At 40.3% G+C, this 16,219-nt stretch overlaps 1 protein-coding gene across 6 annotated transcripts in view; it reads left to right on the forward strand.

The window, feature by feature from the left end:
• LOC121723629 (guanine nucleotide-binding protein G(olf) subunit alpha) overlaps window positions 1-16,219 on the forward strand; it is a 178,815-nt gene that overhangs the window by 98,617 nt on the left and 63,979 nt on the right. For all 6 annotated transcript variants that reach the window (XM_042109491.1, XM_042109512.1, XM_042109499.1 and 3 more), the window contains one exon: window positions 1,490-1,587. In XM_042109491.1, coding sequence (XP_041965425.1) covers window positions 1,490-1,587 — 98 coding nt within the window. The remainder of the gene's footprint in view (window positions 1-1,489; window positions 1,588-16,219) is intronic.

Here is a 16,219-nt window from a genome sequence, read left to right on the forward strand (position 1 = left end):
AGCCTACCTGTTGCTTAGGGAAGCTAACAGCTTTCTATTAGGATCTAGTTTGTTAGTTACAGTTTTGTCATAACTCCCTGATGCATTTTTGCATTTAGAATAGCCAGAGCGTGGATATCTCAATCGGAAAATTAAACAATATCGGGTGCCTATGGACTAGGCTGAGTGAACCCAGCCTGATCTGCCCGCTATTTATTTTTTGATTTCTTAAAAGATTGAGCTTGGTCTGGGGAAAGCCAGACTAGCCATGGACCTCAGTTACACAATGCAAGGGAACATGAATCAGCCTATATTTGCACGAACAATAACGGACAACAGCTCTTCAACTTTGGCCCGTTAAAATGTGTATGAACAGTCTAGCATTTCATCAAGGCCCATTTGGACATGTCAGTTATTTGCACCACTGGTTAGATGCAAAACAGCATTTTGTTTCAGACTACTGTTACTTAATTTGTGCATTAACAATAACGTTTCAGACTACTGTTACTTAATTTGTGCATTGACAATAAAGTATTACATGAACTAAAGATGACTAAAATCTTATGTAGAAGAAGAAACATTCACAAAAAATCCATCCCTCCAAAAATGACCTTTGTTTTTGATAGCTGTTGAAAACGGCATGGAACTGACAGAGATGTTTTTGTTTATAAATAAATAAATAAATAAATAAATAACATTATGCTGATACCTTTTGCTTTTCCCAAATACAATGTAGCCTACAGGTGTAAGTGAGCTTTCATCAATCCAGTTGCAATGGATGAACTACCCTACTTGTGATTGTTTAGCGATTTTAAAGGTTTTATAACAATGCTACATCTTCTTTGGCTATTCTACAATCTATTCACCTTTTCAGCACTTTCTGTGCAGCCGCACACACACACACACTCAGGCATGCCAAACAAGCATACACAAAAGTTTCAAGAGTGGGGGATGGAGTAAAATATGGAGACAAGTTGAAGTGTGATTTATTTTTGCGGAACGGATGTACAGGACTGAGCGGCGGTCATACTTTGTACAGCTATGCGGTACATCTAGTTTACCTTGCTGTACAAACAACTGGAGGTAGATGTTAACATATGATCCAAAATAACAGATTTAGGGAAAAACATTAAAACTGTGTAACAGTTGTAGCCTTAGTATAGACATTTGACTTTTTAGTGAAGTTTAGCATCTCATAGCTCATTACTTTCTCACATTTTTTCCAGCTTAGTTGCTATTATTTGCAGTCTTTGTTAGCTGAAAAGCAGTTTCTCCACTCTTCTGTTATGGGTTCTTATGCTTGTCAACAAGTACATTGTTGAGGTGGATGTGGAATGGCAACGGTTTGTCCAGCAGTTACTGAATGATTTTCAGTCATTCTGTAGGAATAGGAAACTATGGGTGTTGTTAAAAATCATACTCAATGGTAAAATCATGCACTATACATTGGTTTGCCTGATCTATTACAGCGGTATTTTCTCAGATTCCTAACCTTTTCTTCCTTTTCCAGGAGTTCTTTGACCATGCAAAGAAACTTTGGGACGATGAAGGAGTTAACGCATGTTACGAGAGATCCAATGAATACCAGCTCATCGACTGTGCACACTAGTGAGTTCTGAAGTTTGTTCTTGCATTCCACAATATCTGTATATTTGTAGGTGTATACACAAAGGAGGAATGTTAGTTTAATTTTTGGAGTAACAGGACAGCCTGCGGTACATTGATGATGTACCTCACTGAAACTGTAAACAATTTTGAACATGTAAGTGATTTGCATGTCAGTTCTTTGGTAAAATCAACAAGAAATAAACAAATGATAAACAGCTTTTTAGGTTGTGTTGGGTAAAGACATATCAGGTCTTCAGACTGTTCACGCAACAAATTGCACATGTGCGATCTGCAAATTTACCAATGTTTTTTTTTATTAATGTTGAAAAATTGAGAGGAAGCGAGTCTGCCAGTGTATGCCATTGTGTGTGAGAAGGGGAGGGTCCCGGAGTAATAAGTCAAGTTCAGTCTAACCAGAGGCTCTGGTTTTTAGCGAACAGTGAACCAACCAGTAAAGCTGACTGTGCTACCAATATAAAATCAGAAATTCAGGGTAACAGTACCATCTCAAGCCAAGCCAGTGTGAGACTGCAGCTTTATTGTTGATACCGGGGTAATGTTACCCACAGTCAAATAAGAATCCCACATAGCTGTGAGTGATGCCAGTTCACACACATGGAAAATCACAACATACTTCCCCCCAACAATGATCTATCCATCCAGTTAGTATTAACAGAGATAAGAATGTTACAAAACCCCATAACCTTCTAATGGCCTACGTATGTTTGTGTCCTTGGGGTGAAGACAATCAGACACCCTACAACAAACTCTTCACACTCTCTGGAAATTTCCACAGAGGGAGGATTCAGGGACACAGAAGAATGAAGGGAACCATTTTCTCATAGCACATATGCATGGTTAAACTAAAAAAATCAGTAAATGAGAATCATATATAAAAATTATACCACACATCATTGACTACGGTCCCATGCACACCATATTCCGGTATTCCAGACCAGATTCTGGTTATGGCAATATTCAGAATAAGATGTGTCCATGTCCAGCAGAAACAGGAACAGCTGACAGCGACGTGCAGTAATAGTACAGTGTTTCCCACAGAATTTGATTGAATTAGTGGCGGTAGCATGACTTGGTAGTGTTATGGCGGTAGCAAGATTGTCTTGGTAGTGTTATGGCCTGGATTCTATTTATAGCCGGGCCTCGGATAATAGCTGGGGCCGTGCTTGTGCTTACGGAGCCTGTAAGTAAATAAAAGACCCCGGCCATCATTTGAGGATTTAGCCTACAGTAGGCCTAGATGAGTCAATAATAAGACTACAAGATAATTTATAACTCAAGCGAATTGTTTTCAAACATATCATGGCACAAATTAAGTTCAATGTTTAGATTTATCTGGACGTGTTTTAAGTTGGCTACAGCCTGTAAATAGGCCTAATGATTTTTGAAAACGAACTTCTGTGGTCATATGCATTTCACATAGGCAAGCAGGACAATTTGGGAGTTTATTGACTGCATGGAAACAATAATACTTAGTGTCAAGCAGACCTACCATTTGCATTTATTTAAGTTATGAACATCAAACGCTTAAGTGAAATCTCAACCTTATAGTGATTGATAATATTGTAGCCTATGCGCTGTGTTTAAGCAGGCCTTGAACAAAGGGTTAATTTATAGCCTACAGGTAGAAAAAAAGAAAAATGATGATAATATAGCCTAACGTTAGCTAAGTTTGCCTGCTAGCTAGCTTATCAGTATACGGTCTCCCAATGGGAATTTATGTGATCTATTTACCAGTGCATTAGGGCCTCTCTGTCTAAATAATAGGCCTATATACCTCTCCTTATTCAGTGTAAACTTTGAAAAAGATAAATTGGTCCTTTCACACTGTCAGTTCTTGCAGTTCATTACCGAGTAAAAAAAAGAAAAAAAACAGCTGTTCAGGTGGGCTCATAGAATTGGAACTGTATATGAAATGTTGCGCTGAACTTACCAAAATGGCGCCCTGTCGAGCTCAGAGCGTACTTCATGCCTATGACGTAACTGATCTATCTTGCTCTGCTCTAGAATTTTTGGTCATGACACTGTCATGAACAGTGTTTGGAATAACGCCGTTTAAAAGAACGGCGTTAGGTAACAACATTATTTTTTCACTAATGGGGTAATCTAACTAATTACTATACCCCGTCGTTACAACGCTGTTAACGTTACTGGACGTTAAATGCCGTGCGTTACTATGCATTGATTGAATAAACTGTGTAATCCGAACGCACCCTGGCTCACAGCTAGTGAGGAGGTGGGTTAATAACAACGTAAGCGATTATGATTGGCTAAGGCAGAGTCATGATGGTCATGAGCGTTTCATAATAGCCAATCAGAGCCAGTGTTTTTGCACACTTGCCAGCACACGTGCCACACACACACACACAACAGCTAAAATAGAGATTCGACGAAACAGCAGAGATCAGGAGCAATCCGAAAAGTTGGCATTTTCAAGGTGGAGATATACTTAAAATTCATCAAGGGAAGAACGTGCATGTAATGTGTACATTATGTCCAGGAGCGAAGACTTTGTCAACATCCGTTGTAAGCAAGTCTAATTTAATGAAGCATCTCACACACGCATCTAAAGCTAGTGGCCAAAAACACCGATACCTCCACCACAGATGATAGTTCGCCATCCACTAGCAAAGAAGCACTCGGAGCAAAGTCCTCCAAGCAGCAAAAGCTAGATCTTTCTGCCTCACAACAAAAACCTATGACACAGGCTGAAGTCAACCGTAGGTCTGTCGATGTGCAATATCTTGAATTTCCCCTTGGGGATCAATAAAGTATCTATCTATCTATCTATCTATCTATCTATCTATCTATCTATCTATCTAATAAATATCGAAAGTTATGTAGCCTACAAACACCTGTCTGTTCAACTGGCTGCTCAAAACTGCTCAAAAAATCCAATTTCTTTGACATATAGCAACTTTTTTTTGTAACAGTAACGCAAATAGTTACTTTCCCTGGTAACGAGTTACTCTTATGATAGAGTAATTCAGTTACTAACTCAGTTACTTTTTGGAACAAGTAGTGAGTAGCTATAACTAATTACTTTTTTAAAGTAACGTTCCCAACACTGGTCATGAAGGTGTCATAAACAAGTCATAAACGTTTATGACATAAAGCTTCTGTTAGTAAGTGACATTCGTTTTTTTTCATAACAAGTTATGGTTAGGATTGGGGTTAGGTTTAGGGTTAGGATTAGGGTTAGAGGTTAGGATTAGGATTAGGGTTAGGTTTCATGTGTCATGACAGTGTCATGTCACCCTAATGTCGATACTGTCAAATAAAGTGTTACCCATTTTTTTGTATGTTGGTCTTAACCCTTTAGCCGCCAGGGTTTAAATTGGATTTTCACATCAAAATTTCAAAAGCAATGGCTTGACAGTGGTCAGAGATAAAGTCCTACTGTAAATGTGAAAATCACTGAGTATGAACAAAAGTTTAAAAAGGGGGTAAATGTACTCATCTAATTTGCATATAATGACGTCACTGGATGGCAATCAAATACTAGATGTTGAACATATTTGAGCAGTTTTACTTTCTTTTTTGTCATTCCACCCACATAACAAATGAACAGGAAAACAGTGACATGTAAACCAACAATAGTAAACTATTACTATAACCATAAATCTTATGCTACTATACAATTAAGTAGCCCGGTCAAATAAGTTTCTATCGCGGGTGACTTTGTAGTTCTTCAGAGAACTATTTTTACAACTCCTGCTGTACCACGTCCATTACGGACACTATCTTCACTATTACCACTGGCACCTCCAGCTTTGTTGGGCAGAGGGTCGAAATAAGCATGTCATGCTTAGTGGACACTGTCGCAAAGACGCACCTCCATTCACAGACGCACCGTGACTATCACTGTCAATAGACGATCGATTGTATTCTCCAAAAGGCAGATATTCTCCTTCAGAATCAGAGTAGGTGAAAAACAGACCCAAGACTTCATCACATATGAAATTTTTTTCAACATTTGATGTATTTCTGCTTCAATTTGTGCAAAACTATGGCCCGCATCACTTCCGCGTTATAGAGGAAATGAATGTGTGTTTCTCGCGTACTTCCTGAAAACTTTCACAAACAAACATGAGCTTCAATCGAAGCTCTGGATGTCTGCCAACTAATGGTAAAGAGTACAAATCAGATTTTACACTGTACTCGAGTCTATCGTCTGTTTTATTCAGTAATGGCGCTTGTCGGAATATTGCGACTTAGGCGGTTAGAGGATTAAGGGGCCATGTCAACCCATCCCATAACCTAATTTGATGTATAGCGCCACCTAGTTGAAATGAAAAAGCAAAAATTAGGTTTTGTAATCGCAGGTAACGCTGACATGGTCAAAACTGCACAGAATTGGAGGTGTAGGATCATTATGACATCCTCTGAATGCAAGGCAAGTTTCGTGGAATTCCGTTCATGGAGGACCATACAATAAATTAATATGTGTACATTTACACACACACAAACACACATAAAGATACATGCACACACAACACACACGCAGGCACACACACACACACACACACACACACACACAGGTATGCACACACTCACACACATGGACACATGCACACTCACACACACACTCACACACACACTCACACACACACTCACACACACACACACACACACACACACACACACAGGTATGCACCAGAGCTAGTGAGTTAAGCTGATGGAAGAGCGGAGCTGATGGAATTTTGTTGGAGCGTTGAACGCTTTTTAATTTAGAGGTCGGAGCGGCCGCTCTGTCCAGCTCCAATTTTGCTCCGATACCGCTCACACCACGAGTCTGAGGCATGCCCAAATCCACCCAGAATTCTCGTCTTCCTAATAACACCAAGACCGTTAAATTTCAAAGATTGGCGATTGTAAGTTCGTTGGGGATGGAGTTCGCTAAATATTTTAGAAAGGAAACTGATAAGTCATACAAGTGTACTATTCCTACAAAACAACTAGATACTAACAATGTAGAGCAAGAACAACCATGTGGTGACACTGTCAGAAAAGATTAATTTTGGAATCTAACAAGACACATTTCGCGGATACATGAGTGTGTGCTACGGAGAGCAAAGAAAAACGTGAGCTATTTGAATATGCTTCATATCAAGTAGAAGGTTAAAGTAAAATTTGGATGCTAAGCCTGTATTCTTTAGGCAATTAATCCCACTGATCTCTTTATTTGTAGGCGTATGTGTATTGATGTTGCCAAGCTTGTTCTTGTTGCGCTATCTTTTAAAATAAATGTTCTATGAGTGAAGTATATTGCCGATGCTCTTAGTTCTTTGCGATTATTTTTACCTCTTTTAAATGTGAGCGAGCGTGGAGTGATTTCACTGGAGCGGGAGGATTTTTAAGTGGAGTGGGGAGCGAAATTGAGCGGAGCGACCTGATGCGAATTTGAGTGGAGGATTGGCCGAGTGAACAGCCAGTGAGCGGGATATTTGCACCACTCAGCTCTGCTCACTACCTCTGGTATACACACACACACAGAGAGACACATAAAACACACACAAACACACATGCAGGCAAACACCCCCCCCCCCCCCCCCACAAGCGAAATCTCACACAAAGAGAAGCACAAATACACAAAAGCAAATGCACACATGCACACACTCATTTACATACACAAAAGTTGCAAGAGTAGGGGATGGAGACAAATTGACAAGCGTTATTTATTTTTGTGGAGAGAATGTGCAGGACTAAGCAGGGGTCATATTTTGTACCACTTTGCGGTACATCTAGTTAATCTTTTGAGGGGTATATATCTTGCCTGGTAAGCCAAATTCATTCACGAGTGAATAGTAGTCTGGTCACTCACGATTGGGAATCCTTTACAACGCTAGCATGGTGACGAGCATAGACATATCATTAAGTGTGCTTGCTGAAAGCAACACACTTATTGTTCTTCTTAAGTTTTTTTTTCTTATTAAGTGTGCTTGCTGAAAGGAGGAGAACATTAGGTATAAATTTTCACATCCATGGTGTACAAATCTAAACTATGATTATTGTTTAATGTCATGATGGGAGAGTAGTATTAAAAATGTTACAAGTATGCAAACTCGTATATTTACTGGAAATTTTGTATTATTGTGCTGTTTTGTTGTAAAGACATACAAGTCGTTGCAGTTGTTGTGTAACTTGTGAGTTTACTTAGGGCCCGTCCACACGGAGACGCTTTTTTAGGTTTAACGCAGGGGTTTTGCTTCGTCTTGGCCGAGCATCCAAACGAATCCTGTAAACGCACTGCCCGAAACCGCACTTTTCTGAAACCTGGTCCCAGAGTGGAGAAATCTGAAACCGTAGCCCGTTTGAATTCGTTTAGACAGCGAAACCGCACATCCTGCTTGCGTATCGATGATGTCATCGCCACACCTCAGCTGCCCTGGACTTGCACTTATAGTATTGCCTAACAATACTAGTTTTCATACATGACATTACCTACGATTACACTCCGTAAGATAAATATCACAACTGGTGCTGCGCAGCGCCGATAGCTTTTGACTTGGTGGACTGAACACTGTTCTGCGTTAGCCAAATAAAGGACGGGACTGCACCCTTCACAAACCGTAAAATAAAGTTTATTAGTTTTACAGTTGACTACAGTTGACAGTTCACCATCAGTCCACACAAACAATTCTGGTTTCCTTACACTAGCCATTTCGTCATAGCCTATTCTGTCTGTTTGTAAAGCACAAACTTTGGTCAATTTCTGTAAAGAAACAGTGCCACCTATAGGCCTGGGGTATGAAGTAACGTGTTGAGTCGTGTTGAAGTTGAGTATGACTGCGTCAGGCTAATCTATTGAGGCTGTAGCCTAACTATTTGTGTTGGATTAATAAGGGCCTAGCTATATTGACTTTGTTGAGTGCTCAAGAACCGAGAGACTATTATGCTTTGGTATGGATGCTTAAATTGGCAATCAATGTGTTAAGGATGCCTTATTTTCTGTTTATTTATTTTTTCTTTTACCTCCTTTTCTCTCTCCTCTTTCCCCTTCTCCTGGAACGTCTCTCCCTCACCCGCGGAGTGTGTGCGCATGTGAATGATCGAGGGAGAGAGAGGAAGTGTGTTTGTGCCTGGATGTGTGTGTGTGAGTGGATGAGTGTGATGAACTGTAATGGAGTGAATGGTGAGTTGGGGGGCAGGTCCAAGAGGGGTGTATGTTATTTAGGAGACACACTGTAAAATTACTTTTATGTAGGATCAATACAATTTATTAATTGTGGCTTTCATCTTGCAACTCTCCAAAGGTTTTTTCCCCCATTTTCCAAGAAACATCTTGATGACCCCTAACGCTTTTGGGATGATTCTTCATAGAATCAAAAGTATAACTTTTTGGAAGTGGCACTTTGGTACGGTTACATCTGGCAAACATAGCATTACTGTTAGGGCTTGCAGGCAAAGACCCAAATGCAGACCAGATACGTTGCATAGTTCGGTTTTTATTTTGTATTTACAAGCAGCCAAAATTAAGTAAAGCACAAACAAGTCACTGTCGTATTATGCAAGCACATATTAATCAATCATGCTTTCAATATGTCATTCTTATCAATATATCATACTTTACATATTGAAACATTTTAAAACACTTATAATCACAGGCCCAAAGACAAAGTATCCTTTGTTTTCTTACTAAGGAAAAGTAAGAGTGAATACTGGTTTTGAATTTTTGATTGTAAAAAATCAAAACAATTGTAAAAAATCTAAGTAGCAATACTATGTCCCGACAGTCATGCTAATGAAGCAACTTTAATTGAGTGAGGGGTGAGGTACATATGTGAGGTGTGTGTAAGTTATGGAGTAAAGTGTGTGAATGACTATTTGGAAATGTGAGTGACTTGCTTTTACAGTGTGTCATAATGCTTCCATTCATCATATTAAGAATTCATCTGTGTGAAGTTGGCACCCCAAATGAGTCCTATGTCGTGGCAATTCATTTCGAGATATATGGATTTGAATGCAGAGAGTCTCGAAAAAATTCTAAAGTATGTATTTCCTAATTTCACCTCGAACACATTCCTTAACCTCTTATCTATCACTCATTGACATATCTTACTGTAAAACGACCTAGAAATATGATTTTGAAGGCTAAATGTGTCTTGTTCAGATGCTTGCTGTGTAAGAAGAGAAAAGTTTCCGTTTTCTTTAGTCTGATAACTTCGTGTTTTGGCGTTTGGCCTCTTCAAGAAGTCATCATAAATAGGCTATCCACTCATAGTTATTCTGAAGAATTTTTTTTTATTTTAGTCAAGAGATTTCGGAGGAGAAACACCAACCTGTTGCTGACCAGTTTCCTCACAGAGATTGCACCCGAATGGTCCGATTCAATAGGGTCATTTCACGTCAATTCAACCAGGGCCCACGCACTTAGGTCTCAAAGAATTCTGAAAAAATGACCAAGTGTACCTGTGTTTCCCAGGAGACATTGTAAAATTACTTTTTTGTAAGATCAATACTTTCCAAGATACAGCCAGTTTTACGGGGGTAGGGGGGTGTTGATTTTGTTTGGCCTCTTTTTTTGTCAAAGTTCACAAGCCCATAGCGCAAGAACTAAACCATGTAGGAGGCTCAAATTTTGCATCCTGGTACATAAATAGGAATAGTAATAGTAAAATCGTCAAGTTTGGTCTGGATGATCCTGCATGGTCATAGCTGTCCCTCAAAGTTGATCAAAATTGTATTGGAGTTTTTGGCTGGGCTGTTTACGCCTTCAGAAGACATATTTGTACTCAACATAGGCTCTTGATTTATGTTCCTTATTGAGATAAGTAGAAACACTCTCACATAAATAAATGTATTTATTTAAATAAATTCATTTAAAGCTGATTTTCTCAAAAATGTTGTCGAACTGGACTCATTTTGTTGTGGCACGCCCAATATTATTTGGTAGTATTTTGATTTGTTTGTGCATCGCTTGTGCTTGATTATGCAAGCAAAATAAACATTTGAACACAAACTGTCTTAAGGATATTAAACTTTGTTTAGTGACCTGGAGTCACCCAGCACCCCATCAACACCTAAATGACTTCAAAATAGTTGGAATTGTTTGTGCTTCATTTGTGCATGATTGTGCAGGCAAAATAAACATTTGTGCACCATTGTTTCTTATGTTATTAACCGTTTTTTGCTGGCGAGTGACGTCACTCAGCACCCCATTAACACCCAAATGACTAGAATTGCTAGAATTGTATCTCTGAGGAACTGCAAGAGTGGGCTTGATCAGGTACAGTTTGCCAAAAGGATTGCAACAGTACCTCATTTTTGAAAATCACATGGCACACGGATCAAAAGTTATCTGCATTAACATAACATCCAATAAGCCAAAATGCATAAATAAAGCAGTTGCTGTGCTGGTTGCTAGGGTAATCATGCTTGTTGCTATGGTTGTTGCTAGGGTCACATTATAGTAGTGGTTGCTAGGGTGTTGCTAGGGTCATTAAGATGGTTGCTAGGGTGTTGCTAGGGAAATTAAGATGGTTGCTAGGGTGTTGCTAGGGTATATCTGGTGGTTGCTATGCTAAATAATGTGGTTGCTATGCTGGTTGCTAGCAAATTAACCAGGTTCAAGTCAAGTGAAGGCACCAGGATACCAGGATGTGGCACCAGGATAAATTATGCTGGTTCAACAATGTCTAATTTCATCAGGCATCTCGAAACTCACCCAGATAGGTCAGTCACTTACTAATGCAAGAGACTTAGCATATATATCGTCACAGGTAACAAGCTAACCATCGCAAAGTGTTAGGCAGATTGCAGTGTTGTGCATGAACGAGTTCAAAAGAACGCGTTCATTGAACACGCTCATTTTTTCGTGAACGTTGAACTGAACGCAACACATTTTTTAATAAAGAACTTGAACGTGAATTAGTTCACTTTATGTGTCATGAACGGCAGACATCACTGTAAATGAACGTTGGAATTTGTTTTCCATTGAAAACTGAGTGACATCTGTTTTCTCTTTTGAAACACAACGAGAGAAAGTTCCTCCCTCCTTTATTCTCGCTGGTGCCGCTTAAATCATGTATCACCAGACAGAAATGGTTTTGACATTGTGTGCGCAATGCATTGCGGGCAACGTAGTGTCCGGCTGAGAATAGTTGAATAGCATACTGGCTTCCGCACAACGTTACCCGTGATGAATTGCGGCAGAGCGGGGTAGGCATAGCAACGAGAGCGCGGAGGGCTGGAGGAGCGAGAGAGAGAGAGAGAGACAGACCAAAGACGAGAGTGAGAGAAAGCGCTGCAATTTAAAAAAGGCTAGTGGAAGTGATGGCACGGAGACTGGTCTACCTTGTCTGTACTGCTGCAAGTTTCATCACCTGGTAAGAAACTGACAATTGCAATGTCATGAGCGAATGTCTACAATGAGCAGCTTCAAAGAACGTATAGGGATTTCTAGCTCGTAGTGTGAAAAAAATATTTATTTGAATATCTCACGAAAAAAGTAAAATGAACTGAACTTTGAACTAGTTCAGAATTAAAAATGTGAACTTTGAACGTGAACTGTTCACTTTGAGCATGTATGAACTGAACTTGAACTAGTTCAGAAAAGCTGTGAACTGGCACAACACTGGCAGATTGCATCTTTATAGTTAGCCATATGATGTGACATACTTAGGTTAATATTTCACCAGGTCCGAGGGGCTAGAGTGATGTGTTAAGTAGCTGAAGATTAGACTATACAATGTCCTAAATTGGAGACCCGGTGTAAGTTCTGGATGTAAACAAAATTAAGCTAGCTCCAGCATGAGTGATATTTTTCCTGTCACAAGTTCACATCCACTCTTGGCTGCCCATATTTTATTTCAGAAATGACTGAAAACATGATGGAAACATTGCAGTATAGTTAAAGCTTGAAACATTGCAGTATAGTTAAAGCTTGAGTTGGCAAGATTTTTTTGATCATATTCACTGAAACCACTATGCACCGTCAGAAGAACATAAATCAGCTTGTATTAGATAAAACCTGTACTTCTACCTCCACCTAGAGCCTGTTATTTGTTTTGCAAAAATCCACAGCTCCCAGTTCTTCTGGTCCAATCAGAGCAGGGCTGTGTGAGATCTGACTGTCAATCACAGTCTGGTGCAGTCTGGTGCGCACTGACGAGCACAAACTCGATGAGAGGGTGCTCAGTGGTAGTGGGGAAGGGACACGAGAGTTGTAAACATTCAAAAATTTGGCTGAGTCCCCTTAATCTGTCAGACTTTCCAACTGCAGCTTTAAGAGCTACCCTCCCCCACCCCCTCATGACAAAAGACTCATGACAAAAGACTTGTTAGAAGACGTGAGACTTGACTTGAACTTGCCCCTCAAAGACTTGAGACTTGACTTGGACTCGAGCTCAAAGACTTGAGACTCGACTTGTGAAAAATGACTTGTGAACATATCTGCTGTATGGCAACTCACACCTCAAACACCATTATTAAGTTGATTACACCACCATAATCGCCTGTATCTCGAGTGATGATGAGTCTGCTTACAGAGCAGACACATCTTGGTGCCAGGACAACAGCCTGCTGCTTAACGTCAGCAAAACCAAGGAGCTTATAGTGGACTATACTGTAGGAGACTGCAGGAAGAGGAGCACACACACATCTACATTGGGGCACAGCAGTGGAGAGTCCGCTGCTTCAGATTCCTTGGAACTAACATCAGCGAGGATCTGAGTGACACCATATAGGTATGGCCACAAAGTCAGCAAGACAGCAGCTCTTCTTTCTTCTGTGGCTGCGGTTTGGTATGGATGGTGAAATACTGACCAACTTCTACCACTGTACCATTGAGAGTATCCTAACTGGCAACATCACAGAATGGTGATTGTTTGGTGCATTACAAGGACTGAGCCAGTGCTGCAGGAGAAAGACCATGCAGATCCTCGCTGACCCCAGTCATCCCAGCCACAGTCTCTTTACCCTCCTACCATCTGGTAGAAGGTATAATAGTATGCAGAGCTGTACCAGGAGATACATAGACAGTTTCTATCCACAAGCCACCAGGATGCTGAACTGTCATTGTCTTCCTCATAGCTAATCAACCTCAAACCTCAGGTTTTATTTATTTATTTTATATTTACTTGCTACTTGCCCCCCCCCCCCCCACGCACATACACACCAACACCCCCACCCCCATTTCATTACCCCCACACACATATACACACACACATCATTTCATCATCCCCCTCCCACACACCCCACTACTCCCCCCCTCCCCCTCCACACACACAGGTCCGCTTGTCTGTGGTGATGCAGACGAGCTTTCCCTCGTTTAATCCCCATTCCACCAGAGCTTCCCTCAGTCCATGGGCGATGTTGCGTCCAGTATGGTCTTCGGGCATGAACGCCGTTTGGAGACATCTCACTCTCAAAGTAAATTTGGTATTCGGTAAGTGCACGGTCAGGCTAATATATGGCTCCATCGTGCGACTTGACCAAAGATCTGTCGTCGCTGCGAAATTGTCTGCTGTAGACACTTCTTCTTCAACTTCTTTTCGACATTTATCATACATATTTGGCAGAACCACTCTGCTGAAATGGTGCCGTTTGGCAACACATAACGTTTGTACAGTTTGGAAGGTTCTTGAAACCCTCGCCCTCTACTGTACTGATAGGGTGCATATCTTTAGCTAAAAAATACCCGGTGACAGCTGTGATTTGCTTGTTCCTATCCGAATTCGATGGATAGGGAGTCGCATTATACAGTGTGTTTGAAATGGACGTCTGTACTGATGTCGTCGGGGTTGTGGTCTTGTCTTTTTGTTTCTTTACTAATTTGTCGTAAGCAACTTTGTGATTACGTCTGAGGTGATTGAACATGTTTTTTGTGTTGCCAAGGGGTGCAGATATCACGTTGTAGCACATTTTGCACATTATGTGGGCCTGTGCCTCGTCGGATTCTTCAAATCCAAAGTGTTGCCATACAAGAGAACTTGTTTTACCCTTTTTATTGAGCGAACGGGGCTGTCCATCCTCTGCCATCTCGCTCATGCTGTTTTTCTGAATAAGATGCTGGTTCGATTTTATTAATTTGGAGATTGTTTCACCCAAGAATCGAAATTGTGATCAAAATTAAATTAATTGCACAGCCCTACAACACATACACACACACACACACACACACCATACCCCCCCAAACACTCACACCACAGGTGGGGGAACCCTCAAATCCAGTATCGGTGCAACGGGGAAAAAATACTCACCGTGGGACAACCTAATGAGTATTGTGGTGTAGCAATACTTTCTGGGACAAGATAGTGTCACTGTGGCACCAAGTATCACAATACTTATTTACTTAATATTTTAATTGTTTTATACAGTACATGCTATATCTTCCTTTTCAGGACTGTCTGGGCTTCCCATATCTGGAAAAGTATGATGTGATAATATTTGCATATGTCTTATGTCAGCCTATATATTTGTATCTCGTGTTTTACCTCTTCATATTTTTTGTATTAATGTCACTAGGAAGTATGCCAGTAGAAACATATATGATATCTGTGTAAATGGGATTGTCTGGAATCTGGCAATATAAGAACCATGATGGTGGGCTACTCTATGGCTAAGCAATTTATAAAAATGTACGTACAGACAAAAATAGTTTACATTAGAATAGCCTACATTATAATTTTGGCCCAAAGTTGGAGACCATGTAAAAATGTGTTGCAATTTCAAAACCGGATTACTCGGGAACCTCTTATTGTACAGTTTGTACAAGCTTCATATCCTCGTATTTAGTAAGGTCTGCTGTTTATTGTGATATATGGTTTGCCGTGTGTTGAGTGAAATGATTGTGAGATATTTCATCAAGAGTAATGGGTGTGGGACTTCCGGTGGCGAAAGAAAGCAAGATGGACGTGTAGTGTGCTCCTCACAGTCGGTTTTAGAAAAATACCTCTTAACACTATAAAAAGCATTGGAATCATTTAAACTTGTGTATGAGAGTGGGAGGGAGAGTGCAAAAAAAAGCATAAGAACGATAAAAAGATGAGTAAAAATCAAACTTGGGTGTGAATGTTGCACATGGCGAAGATGGCGATGGAGAAGCAGCCTCAGGTAAAGCTACCGAAGCTAAAGTTACTGTTAACCAAAACACATTGCTCGAAAGTCTGGCGCTACTATCTAAAGACCTAAAGGACTTCAAGAAAGATATGAGACAGGACCTGAGTGAATTTAAAAATGATGTAATGAAAACTATGAAGGATGACCTCGTTGAATTCAAAGGCTAAGTTTTCACTGATAAAGAAAGATTCAATGATAACAGTCGTGAAACGAAATTCAGAGATGCAGGACAAGATAGTGGATTTGAAGAGTCGCTCTAGAAGAAATAATATCCGAATCTATGGCGTACGAGAAGAAAAAGGGAAAATCAGTCACCGCCTTTTAAGTGAACTATTCAAAAGTCATCATCTCGATCTACCAGCTGAAGTTGAGCTACAAGTCCAACGGGCCCACCAAGCACTAATTCCGAAACCGGCTGCAAGCACATCATCGAGATCAATAAAAGTGAACTTTTTACAATTCTATGTCAAAGAGATGGTTCTTCAGAAAGCCTGGCAGAAGAAGATTGAAATCGATGGCAAGCGAGTTTACTTTGATAACGACTATGCAGCTG

Source organism: Alosa sapidissima, chromosome 1, assembly GCF_018492685.1.
Source record: "Alosa sapidissima isolate fAloSap1 chromosome 1, fAloSap1.pri, whole genome shotgun sequence".
NCBI lineage: Eukaryota > Metazoa > Chordata > Actinopteri > Clupeiformes > Clupeidae > Alosa > Alosa sapidissima.